The 19,799-nt window shown below is 48.7% G+C and overlaps 1 protein-coding gene across 1 annotated transcript in view; it reads right to left on the reverse strand.

Moving 5' to 3' along the window:
* Positions 1-19,799, reverse strand: part of VWA8 (von Willebrand factor A domain containing 8) — a 1,291,603-nt gene that overhangs the window by 91,778 nt on the left and 1,180,026 nt on the right. The window contains exon 40 of the mRNA XM_085621802.1: positions 9,483-9,591. Coding sequence (XP_085477928.1) covers positions 9,483-9,591 — 109 coding nt within the window. The remainder of the gene's footprint in view (positions 1-9,482; positions 9,592-19,799) is intronic.

Below are 19,799 nucleotides of genomic sequence, written 5' to 3' on the forward strand. Positions count from 1 at the left end.
TGTTTTATAGTTTACATAGTGGTGGGTAACAACCATATTACTGTTCTACCTAATATTCTACAGCCTGTGTCCAGCTAATGGGTGTAAACATTTACAAAACGCATGTGCTCCTAATGTATCGTAGGTGTGTAGAGGTATTGAGTATGTTATAATCTTTGTCTTGAAAAGTAACTCTGTGTACAGGTGACAGTAAACAACTTGTGTCCAGTATGTTCCACACAAGTTCTTTGGCTCTCCAGAAAAAGTTTCCAACAGGGCAAAGATTCTTCGTAAAAGATACCAAGTATTGTAAGCATCCTTGAGTTATTAGACACAATTGTCTCAGCATAACAATTTCTACATAACATTCTGACCTATGTACATGTGCTTGCTTTGCTTCAGAAGATGGGCTATCTGTAGGGTTTTCACCACAGTATGAAGGCTGCAGGTAGTATGATCTTTCACACCTTCATACCTTGGCTATTTTAAGCGAATAATGTCTTTTTTTGACAAGTGTTGCATAAAGTATAGTCTGTTCTTAGTAGATACTTTTCCCTACTCTGTGGTGTATTTCTCATGAGAGTTTCACTTTCTACAAACAGTGTGGTAGCAAGTGAACTCTCTCCATAGAATAAACACTGTTTACAGTACTGACTTTTCTGCTCATATCAACTTCATTTCTCAATGTAGGTTTGGTGACTGTGAGGTGTTTGATACAGATAAAGGATGTCCGGTGTTGGGCATCTTGAGGAACTTGGCTTTCTCTGAACAGTTGTATACATATTGAAGTACAAGTTACTTACCTTCGGTAACAATGTATCTGGTAGAGACGATTCTAGCCGCAGATTCCTTAACGTAGAATTATCCCGAGGTGTGAGACTGGATCCGGAAAACTTTCTTTGCCCCAGCATCTCTGCGCCTGCGAGAGAACCTCCCCAGCAGGAAGAAAGACAGGGCTCCAGCATGGCGAAGGGAAGACTAGGAGACCCCAAGCCCATTCAAGGTACAACGGCCACAAACCCTCCTAGGGACAGACAGCCGCAGAGGAGCACCCAGGAAGAAAGAACGACCCCAACTCCAGGGAGAGGAGGAAGAACCGGAGGCAGAGCCTGCCGTAGGAAAATACACAGCGACAGAGGACAGCCGAACAGGCATCAGCCGCAAGGAAGCAGGCAAGGCAGGAACGGCTCCACAGCCAAGAAATGCAGGCTTAAGAAGAAAGGCACAGGTGCGCAAAGCCCCAGCAGAACAAGAGGCCAGGGCAAAGGGGAACACAATAAGGGCCACGGCGGCAGACCAGAATGAGCAGGCGTGCGCAGCCGGCAGCTGACAGTACCATGGAGCAGTGCACCCAGGACAAGCCAGGCGCAGGCAGAGGCCAGGGAAATTCAGAACAATCCCCAAAGGAGGATCATTCAAAAGACACACACCGACCCACGAAGAGAAGTGGGACCAGCCAAAAGAGAAAAAAGGGGAAGACACGGGAGGACGGACCCAAGCCGTCAACCAGAACTCAGAAAAGCCAGGAGAAACCTAGCCCCCTTAGAACACCAGACAGAGGACCAGGCCGAAAAGCCAGATAGGAAGGCGGAAAGGCAACAACACCGCAACAGCATGCCAAACCGTCAAGCGATGGAGGGAACACCGAGAACGACAGAAGCCAGAGCAGCGCAAGCTGCACCCGGACAAGGTACAAGAGACCGCACCAGAGGCAGACAATGGCACCAAGAAAGGCAGGGAACCCGAAAAAGGGGCGACCAAACCTTCCCAGTGCAGGACAGAGCTATGCAATAGCTACAGGTACCCCACATAGGGTATGATACGTCCCACTAAAACATGGGAACACCTCTTAGGGGAAAAACACCCTGCAGCAGAGGACCAGAACATAAAGGCAGGGTATGATACGTCCCAAGAAAATATGGGAACACCTCTTAGGGAAAAAATCCCGCAGAAGAGGACAGAACAAAAAGGACCTGCAGATAGAACCACAGACGGCTTGACAATCAGCCAATCAAAAAACACACCGAAGGCCCAACCTGAGGACACATATGGGTGGACCACAACCAAAGAACCACAAAATTCGAAGGGGCTGTACGAGCAGCCAACAGCACAAAACGGTCAATTTAAGGACCCAAAGCCAAGTTGCGGAGGGGGAGGAGGACAGAGCCCCGCAAGGAGGCGCTGAATGGCAGCATCCACATGGGTGTTAAACAAAAGCACCCCATCAAAGGGCAGGTCAACGAGACGCTCCCTCACATTCTCAGGGAAAACGCTATCCCTCAGCGAAGCATGGCGACGAAGAGCTACTGAACTTGCCTTTGTGCGGCCAAGAGCATCAGAAACATCCAGGGCCGAACGAAGAATAAACGCGGCCAGCTCCCGGCCATCCATCACATGGCGTCGCAGATCAGCATGAACACCTTCCGGAGAGGCAGAAGACAGAAGGGACTCCACGGAATCCCACAAGCTGGAAGTTGCCCTGGCCAACACCCAAAGAGTGTTGAGCGCTTGCAAAGCAGCACTAGAAGAAGCAAAGAGGTTCCGCCCCCAGGAATCTAACCATCGGGCCTCCCATGACGGGTGAAACAACACCAAAGGTAAGGAAGAAAAAGCAGTCTGCAGAAGAGGGCCCTGAGTAGAAGGGTGGAGACAAAAGGCAGACTGGGTCGTGCCGAGCAGGACGGTGGAGGAGCGACTGGGGCACCAGATCCCCCGTGGCAGGACATCCCCCGGCCCCCAGAAGAGAATTATGGAGCGAAGCTTCGAAGGGAAGAAGCAGCTCCTGTCCACCAGAGCCCTGATGGAGAACCTCCAACAAATGGTTGTAGGAAATGGGGTGGCAGGGTCGCCCATGTGCAAAATGCCAGCGGCTGTGGAAATGGCCCAGGCAAAGGCCGCACATGCCTCTGTAGGGCGTCGTGGGGGGGAAAGCAACTCCTCCGTGGGCGACGGCTGTAAACTAAGCCGGCCATCCCCGAATCCAGCTGGAGGAAGAAAAGGCCAGCCCCGGAATGGTGGAAGATTGACGGACGAGTGGGGGACCTGAGGTGCCTTTGGGGAAGGCCGTGGCCGCGGGGACGGCGAGGAGCCCTCCCTGGAAGACACCGGGGAAAAAGCCACGAAGCGGTGGCCCGTCTCCGGGGAAGAAGAGACAAAAAGTTGACGAACCTCCAAGGAGAAGGGGGCCTCCGGAGACGAGTCAACGACCCAACGCCGGCACAGCGCCATGGAGTCTGCCACAGGTGCCGGCGTGAGATCGACCGGTGCCGGAGGGGACGCCGGGACGACCTCGTCCACCACTTGCACCCTAGGAGAATGGAGCGGGGCTGGCTCTGGGTCGGCGAAAGAACGGCGCCGAAAAGGAGCCGACTCCACCTCCGACGAAGCAGCCGCCTGTGTGGAGAGACGAGAGGGACCCGGGGACACGCCCCGGACCTAGCCAGCAGCCGCGGCGCCGCCAGGATCCACAGCCGTCGGCGCCTGAGCAGCGTCAGCTCGGCTTCTGGCAAGGCCGCCGCCTGCCCAGAAGACCGAGGAGGACTCGGGGGCAAGCCGCAAGTCCCGGCGACCTCCCGCGACACCACAGGGACCCCCTCGGGGGTTTGCGGTGAGGCAGAGGCGCCATGCGCTGAAGAGGGGAACCCCGTAGGGCCGCACCCCGACGACACCACACCTCCAAAGCCTGAAGCCGAACCCGTTGGTACCGGAGCCACCGGCGACGCTGCGGATGGCCCCGCACGTGGCAAGGGATCCGCGGACGTCCCAGGAAGAGGAGGAGGAGGGGCCAAGGAAGCCTGCAGAGCCGCAGCATAGGCCTCCATTTGGGCCCTAGTCGCCCCGGCACCAGGAAACGGCAGGAAGGGTGGCGACGAATGAGACCGCATGTCCCGTGGAGAACCCGCGCCCTACGCAGAGCGGGGACCAGGCCTCGGAGACAAGCTAAGAGACTTACCGATAGGCGAGCGACGGAATCGGAAGCGGTGATTCTTGGACCCTTCTGCGGGGAACGGACGCGGGGACGACCCAGATCTGGAATACCGAGCTGAGAGGAGCTTCATCCGGCGCTACCGCCGGGACTTAGGCTTCAGATGCTGGCAAGCGTCGCAGTCGGTGGAATCATGGTGCTCGCCCAAACACCACATACAAATTGGGTGAGGGTCCGTCACCGACATCTAACGTGCAAAAGACGAGCACGCTTTAAAGCCCGAAGGCATTCGTACACTGTCCCACCATGCAGAAGTGTGAAAAGAAGGCCTGAAAACAGGACAGAGACATGATCCGGATCCACGTTGCACGCGGAAAAGAAGGAAACTGATGTCAGCGCGCCGCGGTGGGGCATATGTGACCTCGCTGACGTCACGCCCGCGGACGACGTCAGGGCGGAGTCGCGTGGTACCGTCCCCCGGCGCGCAGAGATGCTGGGTCAAAGAAAGTTTTCCGGGTCCAGTCTCACGCCTGGGGATAATTCTACGTTAAGGAATCTGCGGCTAGAATTCTCTATCAGATCACTGTGTACAATAAGGGTTTCCCAAATATCTGTGGTTGATTCTTAATGTGAAGTAAGCTACCTGTCAAGTGTATGGTATAGGGTCAATGTTGCACATAACACATGCTTGCTACACCTAAGAAAAATGTGTCTGTGATGGCATTAATGATGCTTCCTATTACTACTCGATAGTTTGTACTTACCTTCAGGCCTCTAATGCCATACTAGTTTATAGAGTAATGTATACAAAAGAAGCTTGGTTTTATAGTATCAGTGATGTCATGAATAATGTAATTTAAGATGTCATCAGTAATGTCATAAATGATGTCATTGAACATGTCGCAAGTGATGTAATATGTGAAGTTATAAGCATGGCAGGGGTGCAAGTTATAGCTTCCTCTGCTAACTATAACTGGTGAATTTCTGTTTTTCTTTTAGTTCAAAAGGTTAATATTGTCCATGACACATTCATCTAACTAGAACGCCACTTTAACCTTTGTTTTTGTAAGTGCATTTCAAAGTTATTTTATAAACCAAAACAGCTCTTTTTATCCCACCTAACTATAACATTACTTTAACCTTTGGTTTTGTCTATATAAATACTCTACACTGGAGCTGTGTATAAGGACACAAGATAATGTCTCCAGTGACCTTATGTATGTGTAATTTTGACAATGTGATTGTTCCTAGAGAGTCTTCAGATAGAAATCAGTGATAAAATGAAACCACGTATAGAGAAGACGATGAGCCTTGAGGCAAAGAGTTGAATCTCTACCAAACAAGGGTACTTCCTCTTAATTATAATAAATAAGTGCTTATTTGTTTGGTGGAAATGTCCTCATACTCCTCTGCATCAAGAACCCACCATCAAAATCAGTGGGAAATGAGCGTGGGTAACTTTGATAGGCTGAGCTGTCAATCAGCCTGGAAAATGGCAGGAACACTGTTGCATACTACTAACATGTAAGGGATGGGTCAAACGGGAAAAGTTTGTAGGTGATTTTGCACATTTGCATACTCAGTAGAAATTAAAAGGGAGAACAATGGACTCTGCTCTCAGACTAGGAGACGAGAAGAAAGAACCCTCTTGTCTTGTTCAGTCACTACAGAAGAGATTGCACTCCAATAAATCAACGATGCATTCACCTCCATCAAGGATTTCAGATTGTTTTTCAACGTGGAGCTGTAGAGACAACACACTTGCTTTGCCTTGGCCAAGTGCCAGAAGTTATTATAATTTGTCCTTTACAGAAGTGGAGCTTCAAGACGGGCACCTGCTATGTTTATATTTGTAAGTGCTTCCCTTTGAGATTTGCTTTCTGTGAAATGAGCATCAGGGCCTGAATCTCGCCTATATATTTATCCAAGAAGAGTCCACAGTTTTGCATAAAATGTCTACCCAACTGGATTACTTTCTACTGGTTAATTAGTAAAAGCTACCTCATTTGGTGAATGCCCAGTGCATATTCTGCACTACACCAGCGTAAAGGACCACAAAATGATGTCTCCAGCGACCTTGTGTACAGGTAATTTTAGCAATGTGATTGTTTCTTGAGCGTCTTCATACAGAAATCAGTGACAAAATGAATCCTGATATAGAGAAGACAACGAGACAGGAGACGAAGTTGAATCCATACCAAACAAGTTCACTTCCTCTTAATTATATGAAGTAAGTGCTTCTTTGTTTGGTGCCGATGTCCTCAAATTTCTCTACATCAAGAACGCGTCATCAAAATTGGCAGGAAACTCGCTTGGGTCACTTTGGTAAATTGAGCTGCCCTTCAGCTTGGAAACTGGTGGGAACACGTTTTTTTTTTAGTTTTAAAGGGAAAGAGAGCTGCAGGCGCCCCCTCGCCATGCCTAATTTGGCCTTGTGATCCCCATCCCCAGAGTCCGCATTATTAAAATGTGGGTGCCCCGGTGCCTACCCAAGGCGCCCACCATTCACACAATGTGGCCCCAGCCAGCTCCCTGCATGGTGCGGGCCAGCATTGCTCCCATCCAGAAGGAGCAGCTATTTATGCTGCTCCCTCCAGGAGGGAGCATATATTGATCTGCTTCCCTGCCCACATCAGTACTTGATGGCCCACATCAGTTTTTGATGGCAGCGCTTAGAAGCAGTTACTCCTGAACATGTACATTGTTCATGCTGCTCAGTCTCTCTGCTGGGGGTGTGGGCTGCCTCTCTCCCACTCAGCATGCCACCTTCTGCCCCCACTTCCCAGTCTGTGCACCTAGAACGCCAGTAGCTGGCCCCATAATAATATCCAAACAGGCAGTACATTATCAGAGCTGGTCTGTCACTGTCAGAATTTGAGAAGGGTCCCCTGGGAAGTCGCACAAGCACCTTAGGGCAATCAGCTCAGCAACCTCCCTCACAAACTCAAGTAAGGTATTTCACTTGTCATTGGTGCCAAGTGACTGTGTCATGTTTGACACCTTTTGCCAGTTCTCAGCACAGCTTTTTGGCGAACATCACTTGCAGATTAGGCATTTTAAATGAAACTCAAAAAGTGAAACGAATAGTGGCGGCTCCTCCACTAAGGCGGATGAGCATCGTCTCACTGCTCAAAAGGAAAAATAAAATGCTAATAACGTAACATTATTAGCATTTTATTTTCCTTATTGCAGTCAGTGGTGGGGCTGGTCAGAGCAGATGGAGGAGTGGTTTTCACTCTTTAAGTGCTCATGACTGTTCAGCTGGCCCTCTTGAGCCCGCCGAACAGTCATGCGCACTTTGCATGTTCCCCACCAAGCTGCATTACACAGCCTGGTAAGGAACATGCACAGGCTCCCTGTCCCAGTGTGAGCGCCGAACCACGACGCTCAGACCTAGCACAACGCTGCAGTGCAACGTTGTGATAGGTTCAGGGGAGCCTGTGTGCCCGGGTGCTTCCTGCTGCCAGCTGGGACAGGAGACAGGAAGATGAAGAGGATGGAGGAAAGGCGGCAGCTGGCCATTCCAGGTAAGTTCTTTTTTCCCTTTATTCCCCCTGCCCACCGCAGCCCCACCACCACCGTCCGGAAGCCAGCCGCTTCTGGAAACTACGAGTCCCAAAATGCAACATGAGATGGAATAAAAAAAGCCAGAACTAGACTAATGTGTCACACATGATAGAGGATTGTTTAGAAGCAAAATGTTAAATAACTGACACACACTTAAATGAAAAGCGGCAGGAACACTACATATGTACAAGAGTCCCCAGGATTTGGGAGAGTGGAGGAGAGAGAGAAAGAAGGGTGTGAGAGGAAGAAGAAGGGATAAAAGGAGGAGCGTGAGAGTAGAGAGATGATGAGACGAGGAGAGTGGAAGGTGAGTAAACGAAGAGACCCAGGGTTTTGGGAGAGCTGAGCGAAAGAGAGAAAGGGAGGTGGTAAAAGAGTTAGAGAGAATGAGGTAGACAACGGACAAGGATTTTTAAACCGCGGAAGTTACACTTGAAAAGAGTCCAGAACTTATTGCCTAAGCACTAACAGACTGATGGACCTTGCCCGGTTTGGAAAACTTAAAAACTGTGCACGATGCCATGAACTTTCTGGCTATCCCTGCACAATAGAGGCTAAGCTTGTCCTCGCTGTATTCATCAGAAGCAGTCCCGCTCTGTACAAAATCATTCTGCAGGCATTATTTTAAATTATTTGCATTCCTACTGATTTTACATTTGTCTCTTTCAGCACTGCGCCTTCACATTGTGTTATTGTATACATTTGTATTAATTGTCCCAATAAAGGTTTACATGTAGAGAACGGAGAAGAGATAGAAGAAAGTGAGTAAAGGCAACCGGAGGAGTGAGGCGACAGACAGTGAGAGAAATAAAGTTAAGAGGGGAGTGAGAGGAGAGAATAAACAAAAGGAGAGGGGACGCCTGAACAAGGGAAATGGACAAACAAGTGAAGAAGGGGCAGAAGAGGAGAGAGAAACGGAGCAGGGGTTGAACTCGAGGAAATGATGAAACAAGGAGTTTAGGAATGAGAGAGAGAAACAAAAAGAGGCATGAATGGGCAAGGGAGGGGAGATAATAAGAGGGAGAGATTGGGAAGATCGAGGAAAGGCTCCCAGGTTACATTTGTGGATACTCTGTGGCTCGCAGGATCAGGTCTGATGAGCCAATATCCACATCACATGTGTTTGATGGTTTCGGGTGGGCTGGAGTTCCTTAACATTATGTTATGTTAAAAAATGTATGTAGCGCAGCGTATACCCGAGGGTGTCTTGGCGCTGATAACTGAGCTTAGTCAAGTAACAAATGAGAGAACAGTTTAAAAGGAAAGTTAGCTGTTGACTGCACACTTGGGAAGGTCACACATAAGCCAATTGAAAACATGGCAGCTATGTCATTATTGTCACTAACACAATTGAAAGAAAATCAAACTTCCCATTCCAGGTCTCTGTAAGAACTGGAAGTAGCTGAGCACCAGAACATCCAATAAATGGAATATTTTCGGGATATTTGAAGCCCTTGGGGCAGCTTTGGTGTAAGTGAGACAACCCAGGTGTTCTCAGTCCATTTAGAAAGACACAGATCCTCAAGGAGGGACCCTCTAATACTCTCTGCTGCTGCTAAAGAGCTTAAAGAAAAGACACTTTACACTCCAGGGGGCTTCCAGGGCTTGGTGATGCATTAGTATAATCCTCAAAGAGTCTTAAAACCAGAGCAGAGTAATGAAAACATTGCAAAATAAACAAATCAAACAGCACCTTCCTACAAGTGACAGCAAAAATATGTTTAAAAAAACTGACTTTGAAATCATACTTGCAAATATTTCCGAACGTTATAATTGCCGATGCAACACAGAATATGAAAAAAGGAACGGGGGAGCACTTGCAAAATGTTGCCATCGCAAGACTTGCAATGCCGTTGCCATCAGGCTTATGTTCGTGTTTCGATGCGCTTGCCAACACCAAGCATGAGGCCGAACCCTGGTCCCCGGCCCCGCCTCCCTAATCCTTGCTCCCTCCCCACAGGCCCCGAAGCCGCCACCTGCGGGGCGGCGCTCGCGACGCTTCGAGGATTACCTGCAGGCTGTCGAGGATCACACGCAGTGACTGCACCTGCCGCCGGACAGCTCCCGAGAACCTCTCGTACGTGGTTGCGTCATACTCGCTCATCTGGATTTCCTTCAGCCTGGGGAGAGAAAAAACACACGATGAAGAAAGGTTTCGTGTCCACATGAAAGGCGACGCCTCAGTGGGCTGAGCTGTGGTAAAGGTTTTAATCCTCCCTCACCCGACCCTGACAGTTCTTCCCACCACTTTGCTCCTCTGGGACTGCTTTATAATTACGTTCAACTAAAAACAGGAGAAATCGCAGGTGCGAGTCTCCTCACGCACCATCAAAGGACACACCATCGAGGCTGGAACCTTCCACGCACGTGCATACATGACAGCATTTTGAACCTGGCAAGAGGGAGATGTTTATTAAAATAAAATCGGGGGGAATTGATTTTCCCCTTTCATTTGCATTGAAGTGGAGGAGATTTTAGGCAGGAGACACCTAAAATAAAGCCATTTTGGGCTTAAAATATCACGACTTACCTGCCTGAATCAGGTTTCTTGGCATGTATGCATGTGTTTATCTAATTAGCGGAGTGGTTCTGTGCGACTTCACACCCTGCTTAATGTTACATCAAAGTTGCGGGAACTTAATGCATCGACATTGAAAGTTTGGTTAGGGACCGTCAGTTGTACTCATTTTGGAAATGGCAGAGCTGTGGACCATGATTTATAATTCTGTAACTCGGCACACCAATAATGATCGCTAAAATTATCCCCGCGCATGTCCGGCTGTGGGTAGGTCTCACGCCGTGGAGGACCTCCTTTAGAGTTTCGCTGAACAAGTCGGTTGAGGTCATATCGTTCTCCCCTTCTAGGTGTCTTCCAGAAGCTAGACTTTTATTTCTTTCACACTTTCACTTTGACACAGGACTACCATTCGGGTCCAGATTGCAAGGGACGCGATCTTTCGTTCCACATTCTTGACCGCCCCCATTAGAGTAGATGAGGATCTCCCGGTCCTGAAGAAATGCCATAGATCGTATTAGATGAATTAGGGCATAAAACATGTCGACCAACTTCACCCTACACACACTATTCTGAGCCGCAGCAGGTATAATTTTCCTCGCCAGCCACGACTTTGATAGCCGGTTGTTTTTAGGTCTCGCCTGACCCAGCGCATGCGCTGGTCTGGCGAGACTTATTGAGAGGGCTCCAAAAAGTGCTACCAGGCCAGCCTAGAGCGACAGTGCATGTGCGCGGGCGCTGCGCTTTACCGCAATTACTTTCACTTTAGCGGCCGCACGGCCGCTTTGATGTTTGATCGTGATCACTTTTACTTTCGCAGCCGCACGGCCGCTTTGCATAGCAAATAGGTCTCGCTTTTGGGACCTTATAAGTATTTAGTTATGCAACTGTTGCATGGCTAAACACTTATAAGGTCCCAAAGGCGAGACCTATTGGCTATGCCAATGCTTGTTATTAGTAGCAGAGGAATCCAGTGAATAAAATTGGTTTTGGAATCCCCTAGCTATTTTTAACTTGCACTTTTTGTTTCCCATTTCTACTCACTACACATACGCCCCCACACCACTCTTTAGCTTCATGTAGGCAACCAGAGAAGACCTCTGGCAAAGAGCCCCTCTGTGGGGCAAGTTCGGTATTGCAGTGCCGGCCCAACAAGGAGCTGCCCTATGATGAAGCATAGCGGTACAAAAGGGGGTGGTGATGGACGGAGCATCAGAACCAATCAAACACTCACACCCAGTCAACAGATCTGGGTTTGATCCATCACAGTTCTTTAGCCCACTCTGCCACCCCAGTTCAGACATGGCCACATGCAAATCAGTCTGACCCTGTGCCTCATGGGAACAGTCCAGCCCGAACTGCCAAGCCATGCCTTCCCTGGACCGGAAACAAGCTTCCTAGGACCGGTTTCTGGCATTTCAGCCGTCTTCAGCCAGGCTTGCTTGAATCCAGTGGCAAAGTGAGCAAGGGACTCACGTCTGAGCATACCCTGCCAACTTATGGCGAACAAAGCGGTACAAAAGGGGGTGGTGATGGACGGAGCATCAGAACAGGGTATGCTCAGACGTGAGTCCCTTGCTCACTTTGCCACTGGATTCAAGCAAACCTGGCTGAAGACGGCTGAAATGCCAGACACCGGTCCTAGGAAGCTTGTTTCCGGTCCAGGGAAGACATGGCTTGGCAGTTCGGGCTGGACTGTTCCCATGAGGCACAGGGTCAGACTGATTTGCATATGGCCATGTCTGAACTGGGGTGGCAGAGTGGGGTAAAGAACGGTGATGGATTAAACCCAGATCAGTTGACTGGGGGTGAGTGCTTGCAATGTTCAACACTCCGTCCATCATTTCCTTTGGTTTTTGCTTTGTTCGCCATAAGTTGGCAGGGTATGCTCAGACGTGAGTCCCTTGCTCACTTTGCCACTGGATTCAAGCAAGCCTGGCTGAAGACGGCTGAAATGCCAGAAACCGGTCCTAGGAAGCTTGTTTCCGGTCCAGGGAAGACATGGCTTGGCAGTTCGGGCTGGACTGTTTCCATGAGGCACAGGGTCAGACTGATTTGCATATGGCCATGTCTGAACTGGGGTGGCAGAGCGGGCTAAAGAACGGTGATGGATTAAACCCAGATCAGTTGACTGGGGGTGAGTGCTTGCAATGTTCAACACTCCGTCCATCATTTCCTTTGGTTTTTGCTTTGTTCGCCATAAGTTGGCAGGGTATGCTCAGACGTGAGTCCCTTGCTCACTTTGCCACTGGATTCAAGCAAGCCTGGCTGAAGACGGCTGAAATGCCAGAAACCGGTCCTAGGAAGCTTGTTTCCGGTCCAGGGAAGACATGGCTTGGCAGTTCGGGCTGGACTGTTCCCATGAGGCACAGGGTCAGACTGATTTGCATATGGCCATGTCTGAACTGGGGTGGCAGAGTGGGCTAAAGAACGGTGATGGATTAAACCCAGATCAGTTGACTGGGGGTGAGTGCTTGCAATGTTCAACACTCCGTCCATCATTTCCTTTGGTTTTTGCTTTGTTCGCCAAAAGTTGGCAGGGTATGCTCAGACGTGAGTCCCTTGCTCACTTTGCCACTGGATTCAAGCAAGCCTGGCTGAAGACGGCTGAAATGCCAGAAACCGGTCCTAGGAAGCTTGTTTCCGGTCCAGGGAAGACATGGCTTGGCAGTTCGGGCTGGACTGTTCCCATGAGGCACAGGGTCAGACTGATTTGCATATGGCCATGTCTGAACTGGGGTGGCAGAGTGGGCTAAAGAACGGTGATGGATTAAACCCAGATCAGTTGACTGGGGGTGAGTGCTTGCAATGTTCAACACTCCGTCCACCATTTCCTTTGGTTTTTGCTATGATGAAGCATGACACCCTTTGGGGTGTGTGAGGGCCCTTGCTCCTTAATGGAGATATTCCATTCTCAGTCCCCATTCTAGATCAGGAACACCTTACACCTATTCCCCTTTCTCCCCCCGACCCTTCCACACCCCTTAGGAACTACATACCTTTGTATTTGCCATATCTACTAGGGACCTGTGTGCTGGACCTACCAATCCCCTGTCCCTCTTGTTTGCTATAACGCTAAAATGATGTCTGATAACACCAGTGTGTGGGTAAGAGTGTGTTTTCCCAAAGCAGGAGTTTGAACTATGTTTTTCACAAGTGGCTGGTGCCCAAAAGTCTTGGCGTCTGATTCACAAAGAGCTTCCGCTCTCGTGGCGGAGGCCCCGCAGTTGTGGGGGAGTCTCCGCACTTGGGCAGAATTTCTGCATTGAGAATTCTCATTACGGAGATTCCTCCCTGTTAGACCTGGCATCATTGGTGCGGGTCTCCCTTCCTCTTTTCGCTTCCTATCTTTTATGTTGGCTGGATTTAGATGCTCAGGGCGCTGTGCCACTGCTAATCCTGCTAATCAGTGCCACAGCGCGAATGCTCCCTGTGTAAAGATGACTGTATGAATTGGGATAACCATAATTGGCTCGTTTGGTTTACCTGTCAGTCCCTAGTATAAGTGCACTGTGTGTGCCCAGGGCTGGTAGACCAAATACTGCTGGTGGGCCTGCAGCGCTGATTTGCGCTACCCACCGAAGCAGCTTTTAAAGTATGTCTGTGTAGCATGTTCTAATAGCGAGTTACCCTCCATTTCACGGTTTACTATTGTGAGGCTATCCGTTCTCATAGGCCAGAATGGGCAGGCTGAGTATTACATTCCATAATCCTACCTGCCCCCAGGAACCTGATAGGAAATTCGAATTTGATATGTTTAAGCTCAGGACATTGAGATACATCTTTTAGTAAGGATCATTTGCATATCCCGTGTTCGAAAATGCCTCTTCTAGAAACAAGGTATTTTCTTGCCTAAGCTTTCCTGTAGGCTTTGCTAGTATGTGTATTGGCCGTCTGGTTTTGGAGCAGCAGGGCAGCTGGGTCAGACCTGGCAGGAGAGATCGGCATTCAGAACATGGTGAGGGGTGACTCTTTGATCTGAGCAGGGCCGTGCCTGGCAAGGTGAATGATGGCTTCACCTCCCACTGGGCGTCTGATAGCAGACCCCCTGATTCTCAAAGGGCAGGATGTCGCCTCGTAAACCAAGTGCTCCCCGACCCCACCAAACTGGTTCTGGCTGGATTCAGTGATTTGTGACTTTAGAGAACAAAGACTTTTTAGGTATAAAACGCTGCGCTGAAACCTTTTTCAGGGGTGCTCCTTCTGGATGTCAAGACGAAACTCTGTCCGAGTGAACAGAGGAAAGGACTTTGAAACTTTCACCAAGCTTGCTGAAGAAACTACCCGTGGGCCTGAATTGAGAGCGCCTCCTGCTGAAGTCTCAGGGACATTAGACTTCACCCCGTCAGCCGTCTGAATTCCTGTGCGAGGGATTCTACTTGCAGGTGAGGCCTCCGTCGAGTAATCCGGAGCCTCTAGTTCTACAGTGAGGAACGCGGACTGGTAACCCTTGTTAACTCTGTGTGGGCTGCCGCAGCTAAGAGAGAGCTGCCGCCGCTGAGAGCCTGCCTTAATTTGAACCTTCGGAATCTTCGCTGAATCTGTGTGGGCCGCCGCAGTTAAGAGAGAGCTGTAGCCGCTGAGTGCCCGCCGTTGTGCCAGCCTGGTCGAGATCATCCTTTGTCCTGTGAACCGCCGCAGTTAAGAGAGAGCTGTAGCCGCTGAGTGCCAGCGTGGTCGAGATCATCCTTTGTCCTGTGGGCCACCGCAGCTAACAGAGAGCTGCTGCCGCTGAGTGGCCGCACCTTTGCCGGCTTTGCATCATCGTGATTTGTCCTGTGGGCCGCCGCAGCTAAGAAAGAGCTGCTGCCGCAGAGTGACCGCACATTTGCCAACTTTGCATCATCGTGATTTGTCCTGTGGGCCGCCGCAGCTAAGAGAGAGCTTCTGCCGCTGATTGCCCGCACCTTTGCCAACTTTGCATCATCGTGATTTGTCCTGTGGGCCGCCGCAGCTAAGAGAGAGCTGCTGCCACTGTGAGCCACCCACGGAGCTGCACGCCGAGAGTCATCGCCACCACCAGCCCGGGCCGCCGCAGCCGCGTGCTGCTGCCGCTGAGAGCCCGCCTGTCCCCGAGTGCCCAAATCATTGTGAGTGCACATTGCAGACCACTGCAGTCAAGAGTTGTGGTCACTGGGAGTCCGCCTGTCACCGTCTCCACTTCTTCGAGAAGCTGCGTGCTGTGTCCCTGTCCAACGGCAGGTATCTGGTGGGCAATGGGTCGCGTAGACCCAGGCCTTGTACTCAGTCAGTGCCACGTTCTGGTGAATACGTTATTGCATTTTTAAGTCCATACTGATTTACGTGCATTGTGGCTCATTAAAACGCTTTGAGAGTCTTGTGTTAAACCTTAGATAAACATACATACTATTTTTCTATACCTACTTGAGTTGTGTCCTTTTGTGCCGTTGTTACTGCCTTATTGTGCATGATCATAAATGCTTCACACACTGCCTCTGAGATAGACCTAACTGCTCGTGCTAGGTTACCACAGGGTTGAGCAGGGGTTATCAAAGGGGGTAGTCCACTTGCCCTGACTTAGGAAGAAGGGTCCCTATTTGGACATTGGCGCCAGCCATTGCCAACTAGAGACCCCCATTTCTAAAACTCCCCAAGTGCGGAGACTCCCCCACGACTGCGGTGCGTCCTCCACGAGTGCGGAGGCCCTTTGTGAATCAGGCGCAGTTGTGGGGGAGTCTCCGGACTCGGAGCAGAATCTCAGCAATGAGAATTCTCATTGCGGAGATTCCTCCCCGAGTGCGGAGACTCCTCCATGACTGCGGGGGTGGAGGCCCTTTGTTAATCAGACGCAGTTGTGGGGGAGTCTCCGGACTCGGAGCAGAATCTCAGCAATGAGAATTCTCATTGCGGGGATTCCTCCCCGAGTGCGGAGACTCCCTCACAAGTGCGGTGCATCCTCCACAAGTGCAGAGGCACTTTGTGAATCAGGCCCATTGTGTCTTATTTAGAATTTGTTGGGATTTCTGTCAGTCAAAACCCAGACTTACATCTCCCACCATGACACCATATCTAAATCTTCATGTAGGTGCTGCGTCCGTCATGTGTACGATAGACACTGACCAACATATAAAGGCCATCGTCCCCCAAGGGTCTGCCACAGGGAGCCTATGTCTGCCATATTTTTCACCAAGGAAAGCACTGTAATATTGTTTAAAAAATGCTAGATAGACCTTCCCTGGACGACGAGCAGCAACAATTCTTTCTCTGAGCTTCTAAAAAATGTGTGAGGATCAACACACCATGTTTTACCAAGAGCTTTAATTCTCAAGAACAAAAGGATCCAGTTTCTTATTCTACACACCTGGTGAAAGTAGCCTTGTACACTTGTTTAGCACCACCTGATTCTAATGATGTCATTAACTGGTATGGAAGCACTTAATGTTTCACACAAGGATTTTTGTTTAATGACCAATGACAAAGTGAAATTTGTGTGTTGTCACATGAGGTTAGACTGATTAACTGTTATGACTCTGTGAGGACTATATGAAGGTTGATATGCTTTAATATGTAAAACCATAGAATCTTAAGATTGTGTGTTCTTCCTTTTTCACATCACTGTACGTTGGTCCTTACTTTCAATTATTACTACTCAAGTCCCACTCCCATTTTCACTAGGCCCACATACTAATATCTGTGTTCTTCTTTTCGATTTTGGTCTGCATTTTGGAAGCATGGGGGAGCCATGCATGTTCATCAGTGTACAAGATTATTCAGGGCCGAGAAACGTGTTCATCGACATATGCACACATGTGCACACACTCACTGATAGCACCAGCTATTTCTCGTTAAAGCTGATTTTCAGGATGCTTACACAAGTACTTAACATCAAAATAAAAACTGGTACAATGCACGTGATTGTTTGCTGCACATAGTTTTGTCACCTTATCTATGCTCACTAGGAAGAAAATATTTTGAGTAGTGTGATCTGCAGTTATTGGGAGGGGGGGGTTGTCTCCTTGCAGAATTAGTGCAGAGTGTCATAACCTTTCTGAATCAGCTTTAGCAGCGACGACACTCCTCCCTAAAAAAGACAGAGGTGTATCCCTGCAACTCAGCTATGGTGTGTGGTGTGGTTTGGGTTTGATTCTGACTTCATTGTGCCTATTTCTCGTATTTCCACGCTACAAGATATGGCAGAATTCCCATCATAGAACCACTTGTGGGCTTTGAACTTTAAATATGATGGCCTTACTGTCCCTTTCTCGACAGCAAGGCAGGCCGATGCTGACGGTATACCCTCACACATATAGGGGAGATCATGGCAGAAAGAGCACAAAGTTAGGGCGGCCATGCACATGCATGTTCCACAAGCAGATTCTTTATAGAAAGACTAGTGGAATCCACACTTTCAAATGTTTTGGTAAGTTGTGATTACTGATGAGACACCATAAAAAGAGTAGATACAAGGGCAGCAAGTTGCAAACAGCTACAGAGCAACTGCTTACTACTATTCTCAAAGTTTTACCCCTTTTGAACACAACGTATTCCATGCAAATATGTGGATTCTACTTTCCCATAAAACTGTGGGACTTTAAGGAAAGTAGCACATTCTCTCCAATAAGCTAACTGCAATATGGATTGATAACCATTTCAGAGAGATGAGAATTGCGGAGCTGAGAACCTACTTGATTCACATTTGCGTCACAGCAATGTATATCCGGGATTATCATTCTAAGAGCGAAGAGCACGGCTTGATTAATTGTAACAAAAAGGTTCCACTACCCCGCATACCTAAACAACGCGGTCTGATTAACAACCACGTCTTAACCGTCTTAACGTGATAAAGGCATGCATGGTAAACGGGTATGCGTGGCTATGGTTACCAACCCCTCCCCCTGATCTCTAAATACAATCCCGCACTCCCCCAATCCCTAAAAATTACCCTATCTCCCTCCCTGAGCCCTAATACAACCTCTTTAAAAAATACTCCAAACCCCGCTGAAAATTTCTATGACCCCATCACCCTTGAAAACGACCCCAAACCCCCACCCCCTAAAAACTACCCCGAACCCCTTAAAACTACCCTAAACCCCCACCCCCTAAAAACTACCCCGAGCCCCCCACTACTGAAAACTACCCTGAACCCCCACCTCCCCTAAAAACCATCCCTGGATTACCCTGAACCCCGACCACCCCTGAAAACTACCCCAAACCCCCCTCCACCCCTGAAAACTACCCCAAACCCCCCACCCCCTAAAAACTACTCCGACCCCCAACCTCCCTTAAACACTACCCATTAATTACCCTGAAGCCCTACCTCCCCTAAAAACTACCCCAGGCCCTCATCCACCCCTAAAAACTACCTGTGCCCCCCACCCCTAAAAACTACCCCATCCCCACACCCCCTAAAAATTACCCAGAACCCCCACCTCTGAAAACTACCCCGAAATACCACCTCCCCTAAAAACGATCCCGAACCCCAACCCCTAAAAACGACCTCAAACACCCACCCCAAAAAATTACCCCGAACCCCCAATCCCTGAAAACTACACCGAACCCCCACCCCCCAAAAACTCCCCTGAAACCCCACTTATCTGTCCGTGTCCGCTTTCCAACACTCCTCTCTCCCCACCCATCCCGAACACTAGAGCGACTTTGCCTAAACCACACACATGGGTGTTTCCCGTAAGAATATGATTAGTTACAGGGCCTTTATTATTTAGCTTCAAGGATGAATGCGATCTAGGATAAAGTATCCCCTCTGTACATTGGAAGGATACTGCAAGTCACAGAGGAGTTCCTTGACCATATAGAGGAACGAGGCAAAACGGGGAGATCTTTTATAGGCCACAGGATTCTAAGGTGACTTACAATGTCCTTTTAATGTACTGCAGAAGGTATTTTATTCCTTATAATACATGGTCACACCATAAACCTTCTAAAAATAAAACAGAATCCATTTAATGTAAATCAGATTTAAAAAATGCTCTGTTTCAGATTGTGTTGAAACATGCAGAGGTTTTATCTTTGCAGCTATGATCAAGAGCAGGAGAAAACTGAGCAGCAACTAATTTCTTTATTGACACAACTCGGCTGGAATAAGGAAATTTGAGAAAGGCTTTTATACACGAATGACATGGTCTTGTGTACAATATGCTAATAAAAAATATGCCACTGATCATCTGAGGTGTCTAACAGTAGCTCGCTACTTCCGGGAAACTGGTAATTGTTTCACATCAACCAAGTTCAGGTTCATACATATGAATGTGGCGGCTGTCACGCTGTTAATATAACGAAACGCATAAAGATTATGTAAAACGTTCAAGTCGATACTTTAGCATAAGTTTATTCACAAACGTCTGTGGTTTTGTAGTTGTTTTGTTGCAAGTGGCGCACGCCCAGTGCAAATGCTCCTAAAGAAGCGCGTATTTGTGCAAAATGCATTGTGCTTTTGTGTTGTACACACTGGCGCATTCAGGAAAGGATACTGATTACAAAAATCAAATGAAAATAAAGAACAAACACGTGAAATATGGAGAAGAGTATGTTCGTGAGTGATGAAAATTCAAACCTTTTAAGCTATTCAACTTCAATAAAACAAGAAACTTGACAATATTTAAGCTATTGTCGCCAGAAGCATGTGTGCAGCAAACTCTGGAAATATGAGGACTCAGTGCCAGGGTGCCAGTGAAAGTTTTCGAACATTGTTTTCAATTTGTGTTATTAACGCTCAGAAGAGAAAATAAATCAGCAAACGTCGTTCCTGGTTTTGCGATTTGTGTTAGAGCTAAATTAATCACTTTTGCCACTAGGGGATCAGTTATAAAGAGGGCATCCCGGTTTTATGTTTTT

Source organism: Triturus cristatus, chromosome 8 (assembly GCF_964204655.1).
Source record: "Triturus cristatus chromosome 8, aTriCri1.1, whole genome shotgun sequence".
Lineage (NCBI taxonomy): Eukaryota > Metazoa > Chordata > Amphibia > Caudata > Salamandridae > Triturus > Triturus cristatus.